The sequence below is a fragment of the Ochotona princeps genome, chromosome 31 (genome assembly GCF_030435755.1).
Source record: "Ochotona princeps isolate mOchPri1 chromosome 31, mOchPri1.hap1, whole genome shotgun sequence".
In the NCBI taxonomy this organism is placed as follows: domain Eukaryota; kingdom Metazoa; phylum Chordata; class Mammalia; order Lagomorpha; family Ochotonidae; genus Ochotona; species Ochotona princeps.
Genome location: NC_080862.1, coordinates 5,642,048 through 5,663,346, shown reverse-complemented (window position 1 = coordinate 5,663,346; position 21,299 = coordinate 5,642,048). Strand labels below are relative to the sequence as shown.

Genomic DNA, 21,299 nt, shown 5'->3' with positions numbered 1-21,299 from the left:
AAGAGATTAATTCACAGATGTTCGTGCATTTCACATACACTATGCCCCATGGTCCGTTGCTAGGGCAACAGGAGACCACCAGTGTGCGTTTTATTGGCTTTATGAAGTGCGTCTCGGGGACTATAGTCCGAGAAATGTTGCATAATAATAGTCTGGCTTTTCTGAAGCCTTGTTTCGTGTTTATCCACATTTAACCTTCTGAGTATTATAAAGAATGCTGTTATCCATGGCCTCCGACCTCCCTGCACCCTCCCTGCACCCTCCCCACCCAACCTCCAACCAGAAACACTGAACATCTCCTAGGGGTCCCTTTTAGGAAGATCATGTTCAACCAGTTCTATGACAACAACAGAAAAAGGCCCTACAACCACTTAAAGATCACTATATTAGTGCAGCCGACCATATCAACCAGCTCTAGGCAATATGGAAGCTACGAAACAGATACGCACACGCGCCCTGGTTTTCTGTGCACACAGAGGGAGTTAGTGTTTTAGTACCAAGAGTTCATTTTCACCAGACAGCACACAGGCCTGGCCAAGCCCCAGCAGGCCAGCACCCCTAGGGAGCGCATTGCAATGGGGCACAACTTCCTGCAATAAAGGAATATTTACTGGAGCTGCTGTTTTAGTAGCTTCTGCCGCCCCATGCCGTGGCTACTGGATTCTGGACATGATGCTAGTGTACTGAGAAGCTGTGTTTTAAGATTGCTTTTGTTTTATCCAATGTAACTTCACGTGGCTAGCACTGCCAAACCAGAAAGTACCTTAGAAGCTTCTCAAACAACCACCTATGCTTTGTCAAAGTTCTAAGAACCTGTCTCTTTACGCTTTAAGCTTCTATTCGACCCATGACAACAGAAGTTTCAAGTCAATGTACACAGGACAGTCGTCAGGACCGCCACTCCACTCGATGTGCCAGTTCCAAACAGCCCTGAGCCCCCAGTGCCAGCGTTGTAAACCAGGCCCAGCAGGCAAGATCAGCTTCCCCTCCTTCTGCTCCACAAGCCAACCTCCACCAAGGGTGGGAGGTTAAAATCACAAATGTCACCACTCTCAGAGCAGTAGCACAGATCAAGTGCTAATCTAAAGAGAAAGAGTGGGTGAGGGGGGGGAGCCCAGCCGGGCAGGGGCGCGTGAAGATCTGGAATGAAGAGGAACAAAATAAAGGCAGTGAATAGATCAATACGAGCAACAGCTTACATTCAGGTTCACAGGAGAAAGAACACATCACGACAACCACTTCCTGGGAAAAGCTCAGGCCTAATGAGAATTTACTCTGCTCCTTTATTCCACAAGCAGCCCTTTTGTGGCACCGGGCTTCCTGACTGACAGGAACCCGGGCCCCTTAATAGGATTTCCATATTATTTCCAACACCTGCCCAGAAGTTATTTGTTTACATTGAAGGAGGCAAGATTCTCAAATCAGACATCTGCTTCTAGTTCAGGCATATCTTAGGAAACCATCTAGAAAGCAGCTTTGTTGCCATGGTGACATTTTTATTTTCCTCCTTTAGTCGGTTCAAAACATTAGCATTTCCAATTTTATTTTGTTGCTCAAAAGGCCAAATGTCACTCAAGAAAACAGAAGCTTGAAAAAGGATAAATGAATAGAATCCTCAAAATTTTCCAGAATAATTAAAATGGCCCTAAGGAAAAATAAATAAGCAAGCAGTGTTATATTGCCTACGGGGGTCTCTCACGGAGGGCATCACCGCATTGTTTATCTCTCCTTCCTCGGCTCTCCCACCCAGCCCTCAAATCAGAACAGTCCACAACTCAAAAACCATCGATTAAAAAGGAAGACTCAAGAATCCTTCAGGATATGAGACAATTAAACAATGAGTCCATTTCCATGAAAAAAGAACTCTACCACTCTCACCCCTCTAATCTCAGCAAGTTCACTTACTTAAGACATTTTAACTTCTACCTCACTGCTTGCAGCTCAGTGAACGAGCAGACAGAGCGAGCCCAGAGCAGTGCTATTCCTGCCCAACTGGTGACACAGAGGGGCTGGACCACTCCACGACTTGCAGGAAGACAGGAAGCCTGGGAGCGCACAGAGTGTGCGGCTGCACTGTCCGGTTTTCCAGGTGAGTGGACTGAACTACCAGTTAAAATCAACACAAGCAGGCTTTGCTTAAGTTATAATACTAGTACATCCAGCCCAACAAGTCACTTGCAATGCCATAATGTATTAACCACAAAAATAACAGGATTGGTACTGGAAAACTCTGACAAGGTGAATTCAACTTATTTTGCTCAACATTTACGCTCTCAGAAATACAACGAAGCAGTCCACTCTAACATCTAAAGTTTTGATTCACCAAATCTAAGTACCATTAGTTAGTCCTGAAATGATTCCATGTATTCATTTAAGCGCAAGCTTATTTAAAATAATCAAAACCTCTTTCAGAAAGTCCTATTGAGCCCTCAGCAAACTTGTTTGACTCTTTCATGGAATCTAAATTTTGTTCAAGCCTGTCACAGGGCAGCTACCATGGCAGTAATTACACACAACACTTCAAGTCTGACATCACAACCCTTAATGGTGGTGGCCCTCAACTGTCGTTTTTGTACCTAATAGATATTTAAGTTATTTCAAGCCACCACAATACCAGGTATATAAATTAGATAGAGGTAAGTGCTTTAGAAATGGAAAAGTCAGGGTATGAGGTTTCCTCCTGAAGGGATTTACATGGTACCAATTCTTTGGAGTGATTCTATCAGAAGCATTTCTTTCTTATTTTTTTTTGAGAAACATAGGCTTGTGAAATACACACATCAGTTGTAACACCAACACTCCACAAAATTTTCGCCAGAGACAAAATGAGTTACAAGAAAATTAGACATTAAATATTGTGTTGAAATACACATCTAGTACCTAAGAGAATTGGTTTATGGAGAAAAAGCATTAAGCTCACCTTTGCTGACTCAGCCGGGAAAGTCTGATCTGACCAGCAGCCTACCCCTGGTAATTAATATTTGTTCTGCTTCAGCAATCAGAGGAGGGCACAACAAAACAAGTGTGCCTCCCCCAGTAACACAGTTAATCCACTCACGCTTGCCACCTGAGGACCTGCCATGCCCTGAGGATATTTATTCATCTGTTCAACAAACAAACAATTACAACACATTTTCTGGAATTAGGGGACCTGTTACATTTCACACAGTTTCCATGCCTAGAGGCAAGGATCAATTAAAAATGAACAAATCACTACATCAGAAACCTACAAAACAGAAGTTGCTAATTACTCTCTGATAAGGCAATTCTAAATAGTAACACACACAGGTGGAGAAAAATACCTTAAGAATTAAAAAGTGGGGGCCCCAGCGCAATAGCGCAGTGGCCCGGGATCCCATACAGCTGCCAGTTCTAATCCTGGAAGCCCCACTTCCCTTCCAAGCTCCCTGCCTGTGGCCTGGGAAGGCAGTTGCGGAAGGCCCAAAGCCTTGGGACCCTACATCCCTGTGGAACAGCTGAGAGAAGCAATGGGTTCCCGGCTTCAGAATGGCTCAGCATCGACCCCTGTGGTCATTTTGGGAATGAAACAGCGGATGGGAGATCTTCTCTCTAAATCTAAATCTATCAAAATAAATTTTAAAAAGCACAGTGACATCTATGTAGGTGGATGACCTTATCTATGGTGTGCTCAGCTCAGCCTGCGGTAGGAAGGAGTCAGGTGAAGAATCCCCCAGAACAGCTGATACTCTAGATGCGCTAGTGTGCTTCCAGCAAAGACTTCTCTTTCATCATCAGAGAATGGGCACAAGAATGAATTCTAGGTTTGCACGTGCATGTGGGTGACAGAAAATGAAGTAAATGTTATCAAGAATCATAGCAATAAAATACCTAGAAATGCATGCTCACCATTAACAGTATCTTTTTTAACCTTTAAACACAGACTATAATGCATACGAAGTCCAAATCCACTGATAAGCACTGTTTACCATGGGCTTTTTAAAGTATCTTTTAAATGGGTTTTTAAAAATATATTAATTACAGGCCCGGCACAATGGATCAGTGGCTAAATTCTCGTCTTGCAACCACCAATATTTTACGTAGGCACTCACTGGTTTGAGTCCTGGCTGCTCCATTCCCTTCCAAGCTCCCTGCTTGTGGCCAGGGAAAGCGGTCAAGGACAGTCCAAAGCCTTGGGACCCTGCACCCACGTGGGAGACCCAGAAGAAGCTCCTGGCTGCTGGCTTTGGATCAACTGGCTTAGTTCCAGCCATTGCAGCCATTTGGGGAGTGAACCAGTGGATGGAAGATCTTTCTGTCTCTCCTTCTCTCTGTAAATCTGCCTTTTCAATAAAAAATAAATCTTTTATACACACACACATATATATTAAGTACATGTAATCCCCAACCACACAACAGGGTTAAGAACTTCTTGAAAGCATGAATGTTAATTTTTGTGGACAAGGACCAATTGTTGATCAGTTTTGAGAATGGGATTACAGAGGAATTATTCTGTGACACAGCAAAAGCTTAAAAGTGAGCATTTAAAAGTGAGGAAAACTCACTTTTAGTTATGATTTAGATTAAAAGACACGTAAAAGATGCTACAATGAAACAGAATGAGTAGGATCCCATTTCGAGAAAAGCAATTACGCAAAATAATCGAAGTTTGATTACAGACAAGATATGAGAAGACAGCAAAAATTGTAATTAAATAGTGACTACGGGCATTACAGTTACTGAGAAAAGATTCAGAGAATCATATTCAATTTACATCTAGAAGTACTTAGAAGTAAAATGCATGCTCTCTGGGGTGTCCTTCAAAGTGTTTCCACACAGACACAAGAGGAACAGATAACAATGTGGCTAAACACAGCAAGCAGCTGCTGTACCTAGGTGTTGCACACACGCCTTTCCTTTGCACTGTTGCCCTCTGTAGTATGCTTCTAATTTCAATAACAGAAGGGACTGAGTCATCAAACGGACTTTCCTTGGAAGACAGTATCAGCTAAGGGGCCTTGGACAGGCTTTCACACTCCAAAACTTCCCTCAGGTATGAAGTAAGGAGAAGCACCCTCCCAGGTGAAACCTAAAGTAGCAGGTGTTGCCTCAGTGGCACAACTGCTCAGGGGAGAACACTGGATGGATAATCAGGGCGTGCCCAAACCCAGCCCTCATTAGCTTCTCCAAAGCAATGACAACTGAGGGAGGTAAGATGGACACAGCTAGCCCACTATCATTTTACTTATCTGTCTGCTTAGATACTCTCTGCAGTATTTTATTGACTTCACCTATCCATCCCTTTTAAATCCAGTTTTGTGTTATTTCCGTTTTATACTTTGGGCTTTTCATAATGTGTCCTTCAAAGTCTATAGCAAAGCATATTTACTATATCAAATATTCTCCCAAAGGATAACATAATCTTTATTTTTTTTTCTTTTAATTATTGGAAAGGCAGAGAGAAAGAGAGAGAGAGAATACAATCTTCCAATCCCAACCACTGGTTCACTCACCAAATGCAGTAACAGCTAGGGCCAGACAAGGCCAAAGCCAGGACCCTACAATGCCACTGGGCTCTCTCATATGGCAGGGACACAAGCAGTTGGGGCATCACCCACTTGCCTTCCCAAGAAGTATTAGGATGAAGCTAGGTCGGCAGGGGAGTAGCCGATGTCACTCACTCAAAGGGGCACTCCCCCACGAGATGCAGGCATTCAAGCAGTGCTAACCCCACCCCAAACTCTTCTCTTGCAGGAGGGTGTATGGAAGGAGTATAGGATTAAAAACAAAAGCAACTGAACTATGTGGCTAGCATCTCTCCTGCCAACCCCTCAACTGATTTCTACTCTACTACTTTCCCAAGTGGAACATGTCAAAGGGTAAAGTATACTTCTAGAAAGGGTTGAAGGCATTCCCTTGGAGACAGGAAAAACAGAGAGGAAAAAGGGAACAACTCACACAGATTACATTAGACCCTGGAAAAGAACCTTGACCATCAAGTCACTGCGCAAAATGCTCACAGAGGTATTCACTGTGCTAGACTAAAAACCTGCTTTCACCTCACTACCCAGCTAATGAGGCAAAGCTCCCTTCTTGGCCTAACTCACATACTTCCATTTGAACATAAAACCAACTCTGCTTTCCGCTGATAAACATTTTCTGCTCACAAAAAATAACTGAAGAGAGCAATAATGTACTTTTTAAAATCTACACACAATAAATATCAAAATACAATTAGAGCAGAATAAACAATTGCTCTAAACACAAGCAATGAATGGATCTATATGAAAAACATTAAACAAAAACAAAGAAATCACACAGGAAAACACATTACATACACCCACAAAAGTACTTGGCTTGAAAATAATTATATGTACAATAAAAAAAAAGGTATTACCTATACTCATTATACCAGCAGAAATTACAAAGACTTCATGAAGTTCCAAAAAAGTGGACTGTGTGAAAACATCCCCAAACACTGAGCTGGGCATTTTTAATTGACAGAACTTATGAAGATCAATTTGTAAATGCATAAGTCATCAAAATGTCATACTCCTTGTTGGTGCCACTCTAAATCAATAATAAAAGAACAGCATCATTTAAAGAGGGAAGAATACTTGCTTCTGCTAGATTTCACAAATCAAACAAGGCAAATCCTTCACAGACCTGATCTGATAGAGTTGCTATATACTCAGATAAAACACAGGATGACCATACAGAAAGGACTTACGATGTAATACAGTATGCACAATAACAGCATTTGTGTGGAAGCAACAGAGATCGTCCACATTAGGGCACATTGAACTTTGTGACTTGAACGGTCTTGATTTTGTGCCTCTTCTTGGCTAACTGGTATTGAAACTATGTAGACTTGTAGCTTGAGACAAGACTAACTTCTCACCCTCAGATTCCTACCACATTTCGGGTATTTTGGGCCCCAATGGCTCTAAATGCTTGTCCTCATTTAGGAGACCTGGGAGGACCTGGGGGAAGCTCAGGCAGCTGAGCCCTCTGCGTGAACTGGTCCCTTCCAGCAACGGGAGCTCCTGGCATCCCGTGGAAACATCCTCTCTGCCAGCACTGTCAAGACGACCACTTCTACCCTTCAACCTTCAGGGGAAGGAACGACCCATGGAAGCCTCGCGCTTTATTCATGCCTTTGCTAGAGATGAGAGAACCAGCCGCCATCCAGGAAACAAGAAACTAGAGGGGCTTTTTAGAGTTAAATCTGACCTTTTTACCCCACCGTTAACAGTGAGAGTAGATGATGCTGTTAGACTCCTACATGGGCACATGGACTCCAACGGACAGTAAAGGGACAAGCAGGGAAGGCTGTGGTAGCCTTGAACCTGCACTTCAGCAGTTTCTCATCACCAAAGAAATTGATTCCCGGACGCCTACAGGGCTCTCTCCTTGAGACCCATATTTACATTCTCCACCCTTGTTGAGAAACTTCAGATCCAGGTCTGCAAATAACAGGCTTAGGAATGAACGTGGCTCCAGAGCTATAGAAAACAAGATCAATAAAGCCAATAGCATGTGATTTTGTGTCCACAGAACTTCAAGAAGTCGGAGACAGAGGAGGAAAAAAGGCTCAAGGCTTGAACAAGCAGATTTACCTGAAATGCCTGAATCTTCACAATACATTTAAATTGATATTTTATATGCTATTCTGAAATCTGCCCTATGGAATATCTGCAATGTTAAGAAAACATTCTGAAGTGTCTCTCACAATTAAACCCATCACAACCATTCTAAATCACAATTTCACTACCAGCTCACAATGTTACACAGGGGCTGGCACGCTACTGCCCACAGCCTCATTACATGCAACACTAATTACTACAGCAGATTCAAAATTTTCTGCACATTAGAGGCTTTTAGAGGAGCTATAAAAAATTTCAGGCACCATTAATTTAAATTTGTGTTGAAATTTCCTTTTGACAGATGGCCAAAAATTACTTATTATTTGGAGTACAGAGCTGCCTGTTTGCACATTAGAAGAGGAAAGGGAAAAATTAAAAGCAAGAAGGAAAATTTATGTCAAGTTCATTACCTGTTAAATGTTAAGGAGCATTACCCCGCGTGAATAAATTATTTCATACCAGCCCGACTTCAGCTGCAGGCAGTCGGCATGCTGTTGCCGACAAAACCATCCTGAGTCACACAGCACACAGTCATGCAAAAATCCTTTCTCCAACACAGCCATTCACAGGAGCTTAGAGGTGACAGCCAGATCCAGCAACTGTCTGTCTGAGCACCACAGAACACACTGAAGAAAACGTGCAAACTATTTCAACTGGCGAAGATACCGGACAGCCCCAGATCTGACCTAACAGAACTTCAACTTGGAGAAGGGTACCCCACACTAACATCCAGTCCTGGCTACTATTCCATAACAAGTCAAGCAAAAAAAGAGATCCACTTCCATTTCCTTTTTGTTTTATCCTTGGCTTCCAGCTCTCTGGACACTTCCAGACCCACTCTGAGTGATTTGTAGATGATTTCAAAATACACGCTACTCTTGAGGGAGGGAATAGAAAATGTAATTGACACAAAAGCATCCAGTGAAGTATAAATATTTTCACATCTGCTGGGAGTACGGCATGAGAGGAGAATTTTGTTTAGTTCACTGGTCTGCCTTGAGGTATACATTTATCATAAGCAGCCAGGAACTGTTTATAACACAGCCTCAGCACAGCCAAGTATGCTTTCCGAGAGCTGCTATCAGTTCCTTCTGGTCAACGCACTTCGCCACTATTTCCTAAGGACATGTGTGGAACACCTACTACATTCCGATCAAGAATTCCTTCAGTATTGATATGCATATTATACTACAAACTGCACAATTATAAATGCATAAATAAATAAATTGTGTGTAGTTCTAATTGTAACTGTTGACATTTAAACAGGAGAGCAGATGCCTTTTCAAACTACAAACATTTCTGAAGGGCAAAACAGATATTCTTAGTTTTTATTACCTATTATTTCAGGGTTTAGGAAATCACCCCAGTTTCCTTTTCCCATAAAAGGGCAGAAGAGTAGAGAGTCATTCAAGGTGATATCACAGGTTTAATTTTCATATACACAGCTTCCCCGAAAGCTGCCAGATGTGTAACTGTACGCCACAAAAAACGAGACTGTAAGACAAGACGCTGGCAGTACCTATACTTTGACCAATGCTTAAAAACTGCCTTTTCCTTCTAACTGGTTAAGTAACACAATAGTGTATGTGATATAATTATGGGTAATGTGGTGACATTTATACTTGTTTCTGGTTCCAAAGTAATCCAAGTCATTTCTATATGTTACTCACTTCTGGCCCCAGCAGCCTGTCTTTCTTGCTTGCTTAGTAAGATATAGCCAGTCCATCCCATTCCAGTGTTACAAGGCATATCCAAATCATTAGGGTCTAGATGCTTCTCTTTCTTCCCTACATTTTGTCTGGCAAGAGATGCAGAAGGCAGATGAAACAGCTCTAACACCCAGGCAGTGCTAACTCGCTATCTTGGAAGCCAAGATGTTATTAAAAATATACAATTATTTCTAAGTTCTCTTAAATGTTTTGATAAAGAATTCTGTAAAATGGAATTGGTTCTGCAAATGAGACTAATTTCCTTATAAACTACTTTATTTACTTCATTCCATTATCTCTAATTGCCAAAGCCTAAGTGGCAAATAATAACAAAAATGAGCAACACAAGCCGGCTACTGTATTCCAACCTCGGTCTCCCAATATGATTCTGAGACAGAGATGGGAACACATTTCCAAAAATCTCAACCACACACATGGAAGTGAACAGAAAAGTTCAGTTAAGCATTATTTAGTAAAGTCCACAAAATCATCCTCTAAATTCGAGTCCACTACTGGATTCATTTAAAAACCTGAGTACTTAATTCATCCGTGGATTCAGAGGCCTACCTTGATGGAGTCTCTGTCTACAGCCAAAACAGCAGCGACACAAGCAAAGTGGCGGGGAGAAGGAGAAAAGAAAAGTGCTGTTAGCGTACACAACATCACCCCTTTAACAAACCTGAACTCTGACGCATACGAACTGCAGATGCCAGCTCTGCAGTCAACTTGATTATCAATACTTCTGAACCAAATTCATCCATCCACCTTTAACACAACTTCAGAAGGACCAAAGCTGGATACTTCTTATTTCTGCTCCTTATCAACTTTCCCATTTGTGTTTACAATCATGCCTCGCCACTGGATCACTGTATTAAGATAACTGGATGACACATGGCAACAGTGTTCCAACATCAGGGACAGGAATCTTAAGCATGTGATAAAATCATTTAGCCAAGTTTATAATTCATAGTAATGACACTTGATCAGTAGTTGATGTGAGCTTTTAATTATGAACCACACCCTTTGAACCAATGAACCACTCACAAGCTAAGTCAATTCCCACAAAGGAATGCTGGGAAAGACTTTTACCTTTGCTTTCCTATCATAATAAAAATAATTATTAAACACAGCGCGGTCACACACTCACATTGAAATGTCTCTCTGCACCTTCATCTGTCTTAGTGCAGGGAGGAAACCAAAGCAGGAGTTCAAATGGCCTTTAAATCAATTAATTGCATATATAATTGTATTGTTCTTATCAGAAGAAATTAGTTAATTTCATGCTTCTAAACAGACTGGGTAGAGGTGTCATTAAATCACCCGATTTCATTAATTCGAGCTGTATCTTTTCAATTACTAAGACTGCTGACACTTTTTTTTTTACCAGGAGACTTCCACCTCCCCTCTGTAGGCTCATCTGACTTTTAAATAAGTGATTCAGAAAAATATCAAGCTAGCGCTTGTCAATAGAATTATTGCCCCAAAATGAATTCGGTCAAAATTAGCTATTTGTGCAGACAAGCTGTTTCAAACATACAGAATTGTGGGATTTCACTTCATTTTGATCTGGGGAGCATGGGAAGGTATTAAAGACATGAAGGCCCCCTTTGCCTTTGGGGAGGGTACTTACTCTTACCAACCACTAGCGTATCATTTGGCAAAGGACTGCTCCCAATAATTGATTTGCCTGCCAGCAGAAATTCCCCCATTTGGTCACTGGCAAGATTAACTTCAGAGACAGACTCAACACTGGCATGCCAGAACTCACTCCCCAGAGCTGGTGGGTCAGCTCAGCCCCAGGGCTTCACTCACCTCTTTGGTGATCATTTTCATGGTGCTTCTTCTCATCTTTAATTGGAAGATGGGACTGGCCTCCCAGGGCGCTGGAGAGGGCCAGAAGACCAGCACTGCTACCGATGGGCGGAATGGCAGGGGGCTGCAGCCCTGAGGGATGCGGCGTCAGAGGCACGGGCAGACCATGTCCATGTGACAAATGCTGAGCCTGGAGTTGTTGCTGCTGTGAAAAATCAGACAGAGATATTGAATCTGTTCCCCCAAATGCAGCCCTGCCGCCTCCCCAAATGAGACTGAAGGTGCAAAGAAACAACCTAGCATCCACGAAGCAAAGAATTATCCTTAACGGATATTTTTAATAGGAAGAGAGAAAAGAGGTGCAGTTGATAAGCGCTTCCTGTCTTAGAATTTAGAGGTTTTCAAACACACACCGTAAATAAATTTTTAAACAGTGAAGTTATCTAATTTTCAATAACTGAGATGTGAACAGATTTCTTTAATAAAGACTCCATATTTTATTCTCCCACCAAAAACAAAGTCTTACTATCACATATTTCTATATCAAAACATACATATGAACAAGTGTTGAAGCAGTAATGTTAGACAAAAAAAAAAAAAAAACTAAAGATTGAGGAAAATTAGTGTTAAACAGTTCTCCCAGAACTGCTGCACAGCATGCAGTGAGAGTTAATTTGAAAGAGGAAACGTGAATTAACAACCCAGGAAAGGAAACTGGTTACAGCCACCGTTTTAAGCCCTTTAAGTGTCCTCAGCGGTACTTGAGCAAATTACTAAAGAAAATCTAATGTAGCAAGGCCTGGGTCCTCCTCTAGGCTTGCTCAATAATGCTGAAATAATTGGGCACTCTGTGCACGTTTAGTGATGCTCGAATGAAAAGCTAGAGGCCTGCCCTTGTACTCTTCTCCAGCGGCTGACTCCGTGTTGTGACAGGTTTATTTGAGTGGGACTGTGAGGCATGCACCAGTAACCGCACTGACAAGAGTTTAAAGTCATTTTTACCAGCACACTGGCAACACACAGAGAGAGCCCTCAAGAGGCTGGAATGGGAGTGCTTGACCTCAGCTGCTGTGGCATCAAGCTTGGCTACAGGAAGCTGTGGGCAGGCCCTGTTGCCTCCTCTGAGTGTGAAGGGGAGTGAGGGGGAGAAGTAAGATGCTAAATTAAATACAGCCCTCAACAGGAATCTCTTCAACTCAAAACCCTGACGAATAGTCCCCCAGAACAACTGTAGGCTAATTCCAGACTAACTTCTGCGATGCTTAAATTTGAATAATTGCCTTTAAATAAGTTATTTTCGCACCTAACCTATGAGAGTATGAGTCCCTTCTATAATACTCTTTCCAAGCAGAGTGTCACGAAACACTTGAAAAAATGGAATTATTCCAGTAAGAAGGAGCTAGAGATGCTTTGTTTCAAAGTCAACATCCTGTCTCCTCTCCAAATTCCTTTCACTTTCTTCCTCTTACCTTCCACATGTCTTCCTGTGTTTGAATGTCAAAATCAAAGTGCAGTGTTAATTAGCCCTTGCCTGCTGTTGACCTGTGCTTATCTGTTGGCTGTATGTACTTAGAATATTGTCAATGAAATAAAGTAGGAACACTACGAAGGTGAGTTGACACATGTAGAAAGGAAAGCAGTGTCCTCGCCCTCCAGCAACCAAGCCCCGCCCTCCAGGTTCTGCCAAAGCCTTTCTAACTGGACAGCTTCAAAGTCACAGAGTTCTCCAGCAGGACACATAACATCATGTTTACAATTCTTCCCTTCTCATTTGTGACCAAATTTTCCCTCTTCAGCTGCCGCCTCTACAGATGGCCAAGCCTCCCCCACATCTCATGCCCATCTACTCTTCATCAAGCCCCTGCATGGCTGACCACCTTCACACACACACTCCTTCCACCCTGTCACCTGCGCTCCAGGGCCCCTGGAGTCATGGAAACATCTGACAGCTGCCTTTTCCTCAGATCCAGCTGAAGTCACAGACAGCACCTCCTCCTTGCTGAAACTGGCCTCTGATGCTCCATCCACGCCGACATGAGCACCAGAGCTGGCCTGCCCATACCTCTCTGCCTGCTCCTGTTCTGTTTCCTTCTGGGCATTTGCTCCTTCTGTTCCTTTACTCTGGTTTGACCCAAAGCCACGCCAGTAACTCCCCAAGCTCTGGATCCCAAGCTCCCTGACCCCTCACCTAACTTTCTGGAGAACAGTTCCACATGGCAGTCCAGATCATCTGAACATGACAATGTCTGACAACAAAACGCATGAGTAACTCCCACTGTCAAGTTACTCGTCACCATCAGCTTCTTTTTCTTCCATGCTTCTAAATCCACACCATCAAGACCTGTCAAATCCTGTGAATGTAGTAGCAAGATTCTCATCAGGGACACACTGTTGGCCACATGGTTCCAGTGGCACTCCATAATGGGCCCCTAGTCATCATTACTGACAATTATTTCCCCTAAATTCATGTCATTCCACGTCTTTCACGACAAGCCCCTCATTGGTCATCTAACCTGCACACACCCATTTCAGTACAGATATCTGCTCTCTCAAAGCTTCTAAGAAAATTCCACATGCCCATTACCTTATAGGACACCATGTGTCATTCATTGGCATATGTGCCTCATGAAAGGAGACCCTAATAAGCCAGGCACTGTCAGATGATGAAGAGGGGAGACAAGCCAAGGAGACATTGTATATCGCTGGTATTTACTTAGTTTCCCACACACACTAGGGACTCAGATAAAATACCCTGTTACTGTTCATTAAAAAGGCTTTTACACATACACACATTACAAAATCCCTTTAATTATACCTGTTTATTTTAGAGTTTGCAGTTCCTAAATGTTTTTATATACACAGTGGGAATTCAAACATAAAAACTTACGTTAGTACTGATTTTATAAATTAATCAGTTTGGATTCTATTTTCTTCCAGATGACAGCTCCATCTTGAAAGTCAAATTTTACACAGAAAAGGAGAGGCACAGAGAAAAGTTCCTCCATCTGCTGTTTCATTCCCCAAGAGGTTTTAACAGCCAGAGCTGAGCTGATCTGAAGCCAGGAGCCAGGAACTTCCTCAGGATCTCCTATGTGGGTGCAGGGGTTCAAAGACTTGAGCCATGCTGCCCTGCTTTCCCAAGGCCTTAGACCCCCACACTCATGTGGGAGCCCACGAAGAAGTTCCTGACCCCCAGAGCTGGCCCTTGCACCCTCTTAGGGAATGAGCCAGCAGCTATCTCTTGTTCTCTCTCTCTGTAACTCTGTCAAGTTAAATAAATAGATCTTAAAAAAAAACTTCAATTACCAAATGTTAAGCAACATTCAAGACTTCAAAAATTTAACAAAGATTTTCTCTGTAGTCTTCTTGCCACCAAAAGAAAAATCAGAATTACAGATGCCTGGAAAGGGAGTCAGGTTTCTCTGGATATTATCCAAGAAGCTGGGAGCAGTAAAATCCAAGGAAGTCCACTATTCTCTCATCTCTGTCCCTCCGTGAAATTACAGAGCAATTAACCTGCCACGCTTTACTATTTTTTTTTTAGTGTGATTCCAAGAAAAGTAGAACCTCTCACCTTTTTAAGACAAAAAGAATGCAAATGTATATTAACAGTACATAATTTAACACAGAAGTGTTGCTGAAACAATTTAAGATAAATTATAAACCAACAGGGTTAAAATAATGTTAACTTTACGGAGGAAAAAAAAAACTGATACCAAAAAAATCTACTAAAGCACATAGCAGGATGGGGAACATTTTATGTAAAAAGCCATACAAAATAAACCTAAAAATCAGCCGACTATCGATTTATTGAATGGCAGTCCCACCTGAGGTTGCCTCAGCAGGAACAAACAGAATGATTTCACAGACCTTACATGACCTGAGGTCTGGATGCCCCCACTCTGGCACTGACCTGCAGTAAGTGTGTTGCTATGTGACCATAACTTGAGCAAGTCTAACTGTCCAGGTCTGGACTATCTTCAGATGCCCTATTTCATTAAAACAAATAATTAAGGAACATCACCCTCTAATATCTGAAATCACAAAATAAACTACTCTTTCCAATCAGGCCACTCAGGGCAATAAACATTAAAATGGAATGAACCTTAAACTTAAGCAAGTTAAGTACTACATTAAGATAGTTAATTCAATTCTGAAAAAATAACCAGTGATTATGTCTGAAAATATATAGCAATGAGGTGGCAGGCACAGCCTCAATTCTGTTAATAGGTTTTAATGGATTTTCTATAACAAAGAATTATTTTCAAGTTTGGCATGGAAAGCAGAAAAGGATCACTAGAGAATAGCGAGTTCACAGGAAGAGTCAGTTGAAATATTTTTTGCTGGCACACAGAGGAATTGTTATTAATGGAAGGTCCCCAACCGCTCTCTCATCAGGACTCACTGGGTGATGACCAGGAGAGCTGGCACGGGTGCTGGAGCTTGCAGCCTCACTCTGCCCCAGGACACTGGGCATCTCCACTGGAGGCTCACAGAGGCTCGCTCATCCATCACTCTCCGCTACATTCTCATTAGCAGAAAGAAAAAAAAAAAATCAAACAGCAAGTGCTTTCCTTAGAAGCATCACTGTCTACTGCCGTCATCTGTAGTTTCAATCACAAAGTAACATTAAGCTGATGCACTTTCCCACTGATGAGCCTGCTTTTGAATTTTTTTTCCTAAACTTATCTAAAGTTTATCATCAATGAGTTACATTTATAAAAACTACAATTTCCAAGAGGCTTGTCTAAGTCACAAATGGGAAAATTTTAGAGACCTTAACATCTCAGGAAACAAAAGCTCCTACTTTGTGAACTGTAGTCATGAAAGTCACCACCAGGACATGCTGGACCCAGAGAGGCTTTCGTTAGTTCTGCAAAGGAAAAGTCTGTGTACAACAGCTTCCACAGCAAGTCTGCATCTGAGCAGAGTGAGTCGAGGTCCACAGACGTACACAGGACCTGCAATGTCATTTACATGAGTTTCCAATATTTAACCACAACTTAGGTATGCATAACTCAGGTATGTGTGAACATGTATGTGTCTGCATAGAATACACACGTAAATAAACAGAGTTTAACAAAATATCAAACCCTACTACGTGTGTCTCACTCTTAACACCTCCTACCCTTAAAAACAAACAAACAAAAAACGCTGAACTGGTTCCACTGAAATCTAAAGAACACCAGTCCAGGCCAATGCCTACAAATGTCAAGTCCAAAGTGAGAATCAGCAGCCGTGGTTAGCATCACAAACGGGGCACAGGCCTTCAGAGCTGAGCCCCGCAATGTCGCCACTGCCCCAACAGGTCCTTTCTCAACTAGGGAGGTATCCGCTCATTGACACAAACAGAAGGATTCTCCAGAGAACTGAACTTGGAACGGAGAGGTCCATGTGCAGTCACAGGATGTGAATGTGAACACCTTGCATAGAGTCAGAAGCAGCTTGCAGGACATGAACACACACACACCACGACGGGATCCTACTAAGACAACAATGAAGGGGTATTTGGTATGGTTCGGTGTGAGTCCAGCGGGCAAGGGTAATTGAGGCAGAACATTGGCATTTGGGGAATGAGTATGCACACTAAGGGGTTCCTGGATTTATTCAAAAGGGAGAGTTCTAGGCTGTAGCGGGGTGTCTCGATTCTGTTTTGTTTGATAAACTGAAACTTCAGTTGCTTGCTAACCGATATAGATAATCACATGATGGTTATATGTGTCGGGAATATCTTTTCCCAGTTTCTGGCTTACCTTCTCATTCTTGAGAAGATGCCTTTTGACGAAGAGGTTTTTTCATGTCATGAGTAATCTACACTCTGTGTTCTCATGGTTTGAGCTTTCTGTGACACATTTACAAATAAATCCTATCTTACCACAAGAAAAAAAAATCTGCTAAGGTTTAAAGTTAGACTGATTTCAGCACATCAGGAGATGTATGAATCCAATTTAATTTCTTCCACAAGAATCAACAGCTCTCCCCGCAGCGCTATCTGCCCCGCGAGTGTCCGTCTTCCTCCCTCCGCTGCCCTGATCGCCCACTGACACACGAGGCAGATCCAGCTCGACACCCTTTGTTTTATTCCACTGGTCCATTTAAAGACTAGCAAGTATTTTACACTAGAGTGTGAAAACTAGCTCAGACTGGTCAATGGAAGTCTAAGAACTAATGAGATCAGCCAGAATGCAATACGGTGCTTCAAACAAAAATAACGAGGAGCTGATGAGGTTTTTGACAATGCATGCCTCAAAGAGTAGGAGCTGAGATCTACCTGAGCAACAGAACTGAAAACTCCAAGTTACAGAAGCAAAAGGTGGTGAGACCAACCACAGCAACGGAGGACAACTTGCACAGCTGGACTTCCAAAAAACCAGGAAGTCCGTTGTACCACTTACTTGGGTGGAGCAGAAGAGGAACAGCTATATATAAAACATGATTTTGTCTTTTTTTTTTATTCTGAAAATTACACAATTGCCAACTAAAAGAGGCCTAAACAGCAGTTTTGTTTTGCCTGCACTTCTTATTTAACAACTTCAGCGGTGGTACTATTACTGCTCTGGGTCAAATCTGATTCTTGTGGCTTTTCTCATATTTCATTTTCACCATCACAAAACAACAGCCACAGCTCCACGGACTAGCTCAAATCCTGAAACAACCATGTCATAAAGTAGAAAGGATATTCATCTCTCTCTCTCCCTCTCTCCCTCTCTCCCTCTCTCCTTCTCTCTCTCCGCGCCCCACCTCATGAGTTTTTCCACTATAGAAAGAAAGCCCATACCCTCTATCACATGGACCTGGGTGCAGCCACATGTTCACTGCCTGCTTCAACCTCTGTAGGAAAAGGTAGGCTCTGCTTGCAAAGGAGAACTAACAACACAGCCCGCCTCAACTTCTATCTCCGCTCATAGGCTATTCTAAAGCTCTGAGCTGTAAGAAATCCAAAAAAAAACAACTTCTGAGCTTTTAATCCAAGTAGACAGCAACTTAGATATGTTTTTTCTGTTCTCAACAGTTTCTTCTCCCAGATATTAATTTGTGCAGAGCTGTGTCTACAAATTGCTTTGAGTCAACTCGGCAGCACCCTGGGGAAATAAAAAAAAAATACAACACAACTGTCACTTGGCTTAGGAACCACTGTGCACTGCCCCTGCTGGTCACAGAAGATAACCTGGACCAATATAACATTCTTCCTTTTTATGAATCTCCTAAGGCGTAGGAGGGGGAGGACAAGCAAAGTATCACAGGACATCACAGCAGACTAACCCTAGACTGGAGAATGTGCCATGAGTTTGTCCTAGCAAGTTTGCCTTCTACAGATTTGGCTCTCTTATCGATCATATCAGTATTTCTGAGAAACTTACAGTGCTGCATATCCAATGAATACTACTATATTTTTGTTATTTACAAGTAGAAAAGATTTTCTCAAGTAGAAACAGGAGCAATGGAAAAAGTGCTCAACTGATCATGAAACAATGAAACCATCTCAAAAACAGGACTCCCCCAAATGAAATAGCAATCCATACGGATTCTAACTTCTTTCTGGCCCATTGACTGGCCACTGGTTGGCATGGACCATTCATTGTCCTCCTCCACCAGCCATCCCTGGTTTATCACTCATTACTGCCAGAAAGGTTGGAGCTCATGGTAAAGGACTCCTCCCACATCTAGTTCTGCGGGTAATCTGAACAGGAACTGGTGCTGTAGCAAGGCAGGTAAAGGTACCCTCTGTGACACCAGCATCTTATATGGGTGCCAGTTCCTGAACCAGCAGTTCCACTTTCAACCTAGCTCTCCACAGATGATCTGGGAAAAGCATCAGAAGATACGCTAAGCATTGGGGCTGTTGCAATACACATTCAAGACCCAGATGAAGCTCGTGGCTCTCAGCTTGGGCTGTCCCAGCTATGGCGTTTGTACACATGTGCAGAGTGAACATTCACAGCACATGGAAGACAGCTCTCTCATTTTTTTCAAAATAAAGAATTTTTTAAAATTACCATTGTAAACTTGTCATTTCCAGTTTTCTGAATAACCATCCAGTAGTGCTTTTTTAACCAGCAACAGACAAGCACATGCAACCCATAGAGTAGTTTTATTATTTTTTAATCAGGATATTAAACAGTCCTTTCTTATTAAGACTTTTAACTTTTTTTTTCCACTCTGGGACACTGAGTATTAAGATAACAAAATTTCTTTTCCAAAAAATACACATACCCCACCAATTCTTTCAACACATACATAATTTTTGCAAACATTTTGGGCAGCTAATACAAAGCACAGTACCCAACCATGAAAAAAATCCAGAAGATCAAGAGACTTCGGTTTAAAACATCTGCCTTAGTAGTGGTCTTTATGACAACTTTTGGATCTTATAGGATGTAAATGTAAGAGACAAAACATAGGAAGAAACACAGTATGAGTCAAGCAAACCATCTAAGTTGTGATACTAATTCAGACAATTTCAATGCCCCTCATTTCCATATTCCTCCAGAAGCTGAGGTCCAGACACCAAAGCTTAGAGAATGCCATCAAAGGCTCCCATGACAAAGAGGCAACTGATCCTAGATAACAAGAAGCACAGCAGACTCAAGAGAATAAACAAGAGACAAGTACAGAGCGTGGTTAAATGTGAGCTTACAAGTCAAACGTCTGGATCCTAGTTCTGCTCTTTCCCCTTACACGGCGTTTATTAAATGACCCTCTCCTTCAGAGCCTGGGTTTCATTATTTGCAAAGCCGGGACAACAACACTGCCTTCAATATGGAGTTGATGTGAAGATTAAACAAAATAACGCATAGAAATGTTAAGCACACTACGTGACACAAAGCAAACAAAATTTGCTGCTTTTACTTACACCTTTAACAGGAAGGTATAAAGCCCAAGGACGTGATAACTCTATAGAAACAATCTGTTACACAAAAGGACCAAGTTGTAAAACACAAGCAAGTCATCAAAACAACTTACAACCATCACACAATGACTTTGAGCTCCTGCCTCACCCTGCACAAGTAAGAAAACTTCAGCGCAATTCCTAAGATCGCTCTACAAGTGATACCAGTCTGTGCTGATCCGTCCATCTTGGCCTAAAAGTGTGTGTATGTGCAGGGAATCCAAGTACCCCAACAACTCAAAACACAGCACTTGCTCCTTAACATAGGCATGGCGTAATTACAAGCAAAGTACAGTACATTCATGAACATATAGCTTCTGAATTTTTGTTGAACCAATATTTGCTGAAAATTATAAACAACTATTATTGGCAACGTGGTTATAAAAGTGAGGCTCTCACTCCCCAGGGAAGGCTAAGTGACCCAAACAAATCAATGTTAAGTGCTATGACAAAAATAAAAAAGACTAATGGGACAGAGAAAAAACTGGATGAAGCCCTCCACAGAAAGGGCTGCCAGCCGGTGATGCCTTTCCTCAGGAAAGAACATTTGAATTCAAAGTTAGCACAGGAGCATGAGGAAGACCACAGATCTGGTCATAAAAAAAAGGGTATTCCAGGGGACACAAGAGTTGGTGCGCCCATTTTACTCAAGAGCATCCCAGGGGTACTCTCGAAAGAGCAGAAAATGTGTAACCACTCACAAGAAGATGATGTTTTCAATATGTCAGGCTTTAGGAAACTGATTAATAAAAATCTGAAATGAGTGGCAATGAAAAGGCCAAGCAAGAAATGGGGGAAAATCAAGTACCAAATGGGTGTGGTAAGCTCATGAAGTTACCACGAGCCAAACTGACGACACTGGTAAAACGAGATATGAGCAGGTTAACAGAACAGTCTAGAAACAAACCCACATATGTGGGTCACTGATTTTCAATATCTGTGCTCTAGAACCACCACTGCCAATATCTACACATTCTAGAACCACCAGTGCCAACACCCATACTCTAGAACAGTCACCATCAATATCTGCGCTCTAGAACCACCCACTGCCAGCATCCATGCTCTAGAACCACTGCTGCCAACACCCACACTCTAGAAACACCACTGCCAATACCTGCGCTCTACAACAACCACTGCTGGCATCCATGCTCTAGAACCATCACTGCCAACACCCACACTCTAGAACCATCACCGCCAATATCTGCGTTCTAGAACCACCACTGTCAGCATCTGTGCTCTAGAACCATCGCTGCCTATATCTTTGGAAGACCTTTTTTTTTTTTT

The 21,299-nt window shown here is 42.2% G+C and overlaps 1 protein-coding gene across 8 annotated transcripts in view; it reads right to left on the bottom strand.

Moving 5' to 3' along the window:
* TLE4 (TLE family member 4, transcriptional corepressor) overlaps window positions 1-21,299 on the bottom strand; it is a 128,522-nt gene that overhangs the window by 54,672 nt on the left and 52,551 nt on the right. For 4 of the 8 annotated variants that reach the window (XM_012928885.3, XM_004591790.4, XM_036496812.2 and 1 more), the window contains 2 exons: window positions 11,126-11,330; window positions 9,881-9,897 (listed from right to left, as the gene is read on the bottom strand). In XM_012928885.3, coding sequence (XP_012784339.2) covers window positions 9,881-9,897; window positions 11,126-11,330 — 222 coding nt within the window. The remainder of the gene's footprint in view (window positions 1-9,880; window positions 9,898-11,125; window positions 11,331-21,299) is intronic. The other 4 variants (XM_004591794.4, XM_004591789.4, XM_058657380.1 and 1 more) reach the window with 1 other exon arrangement.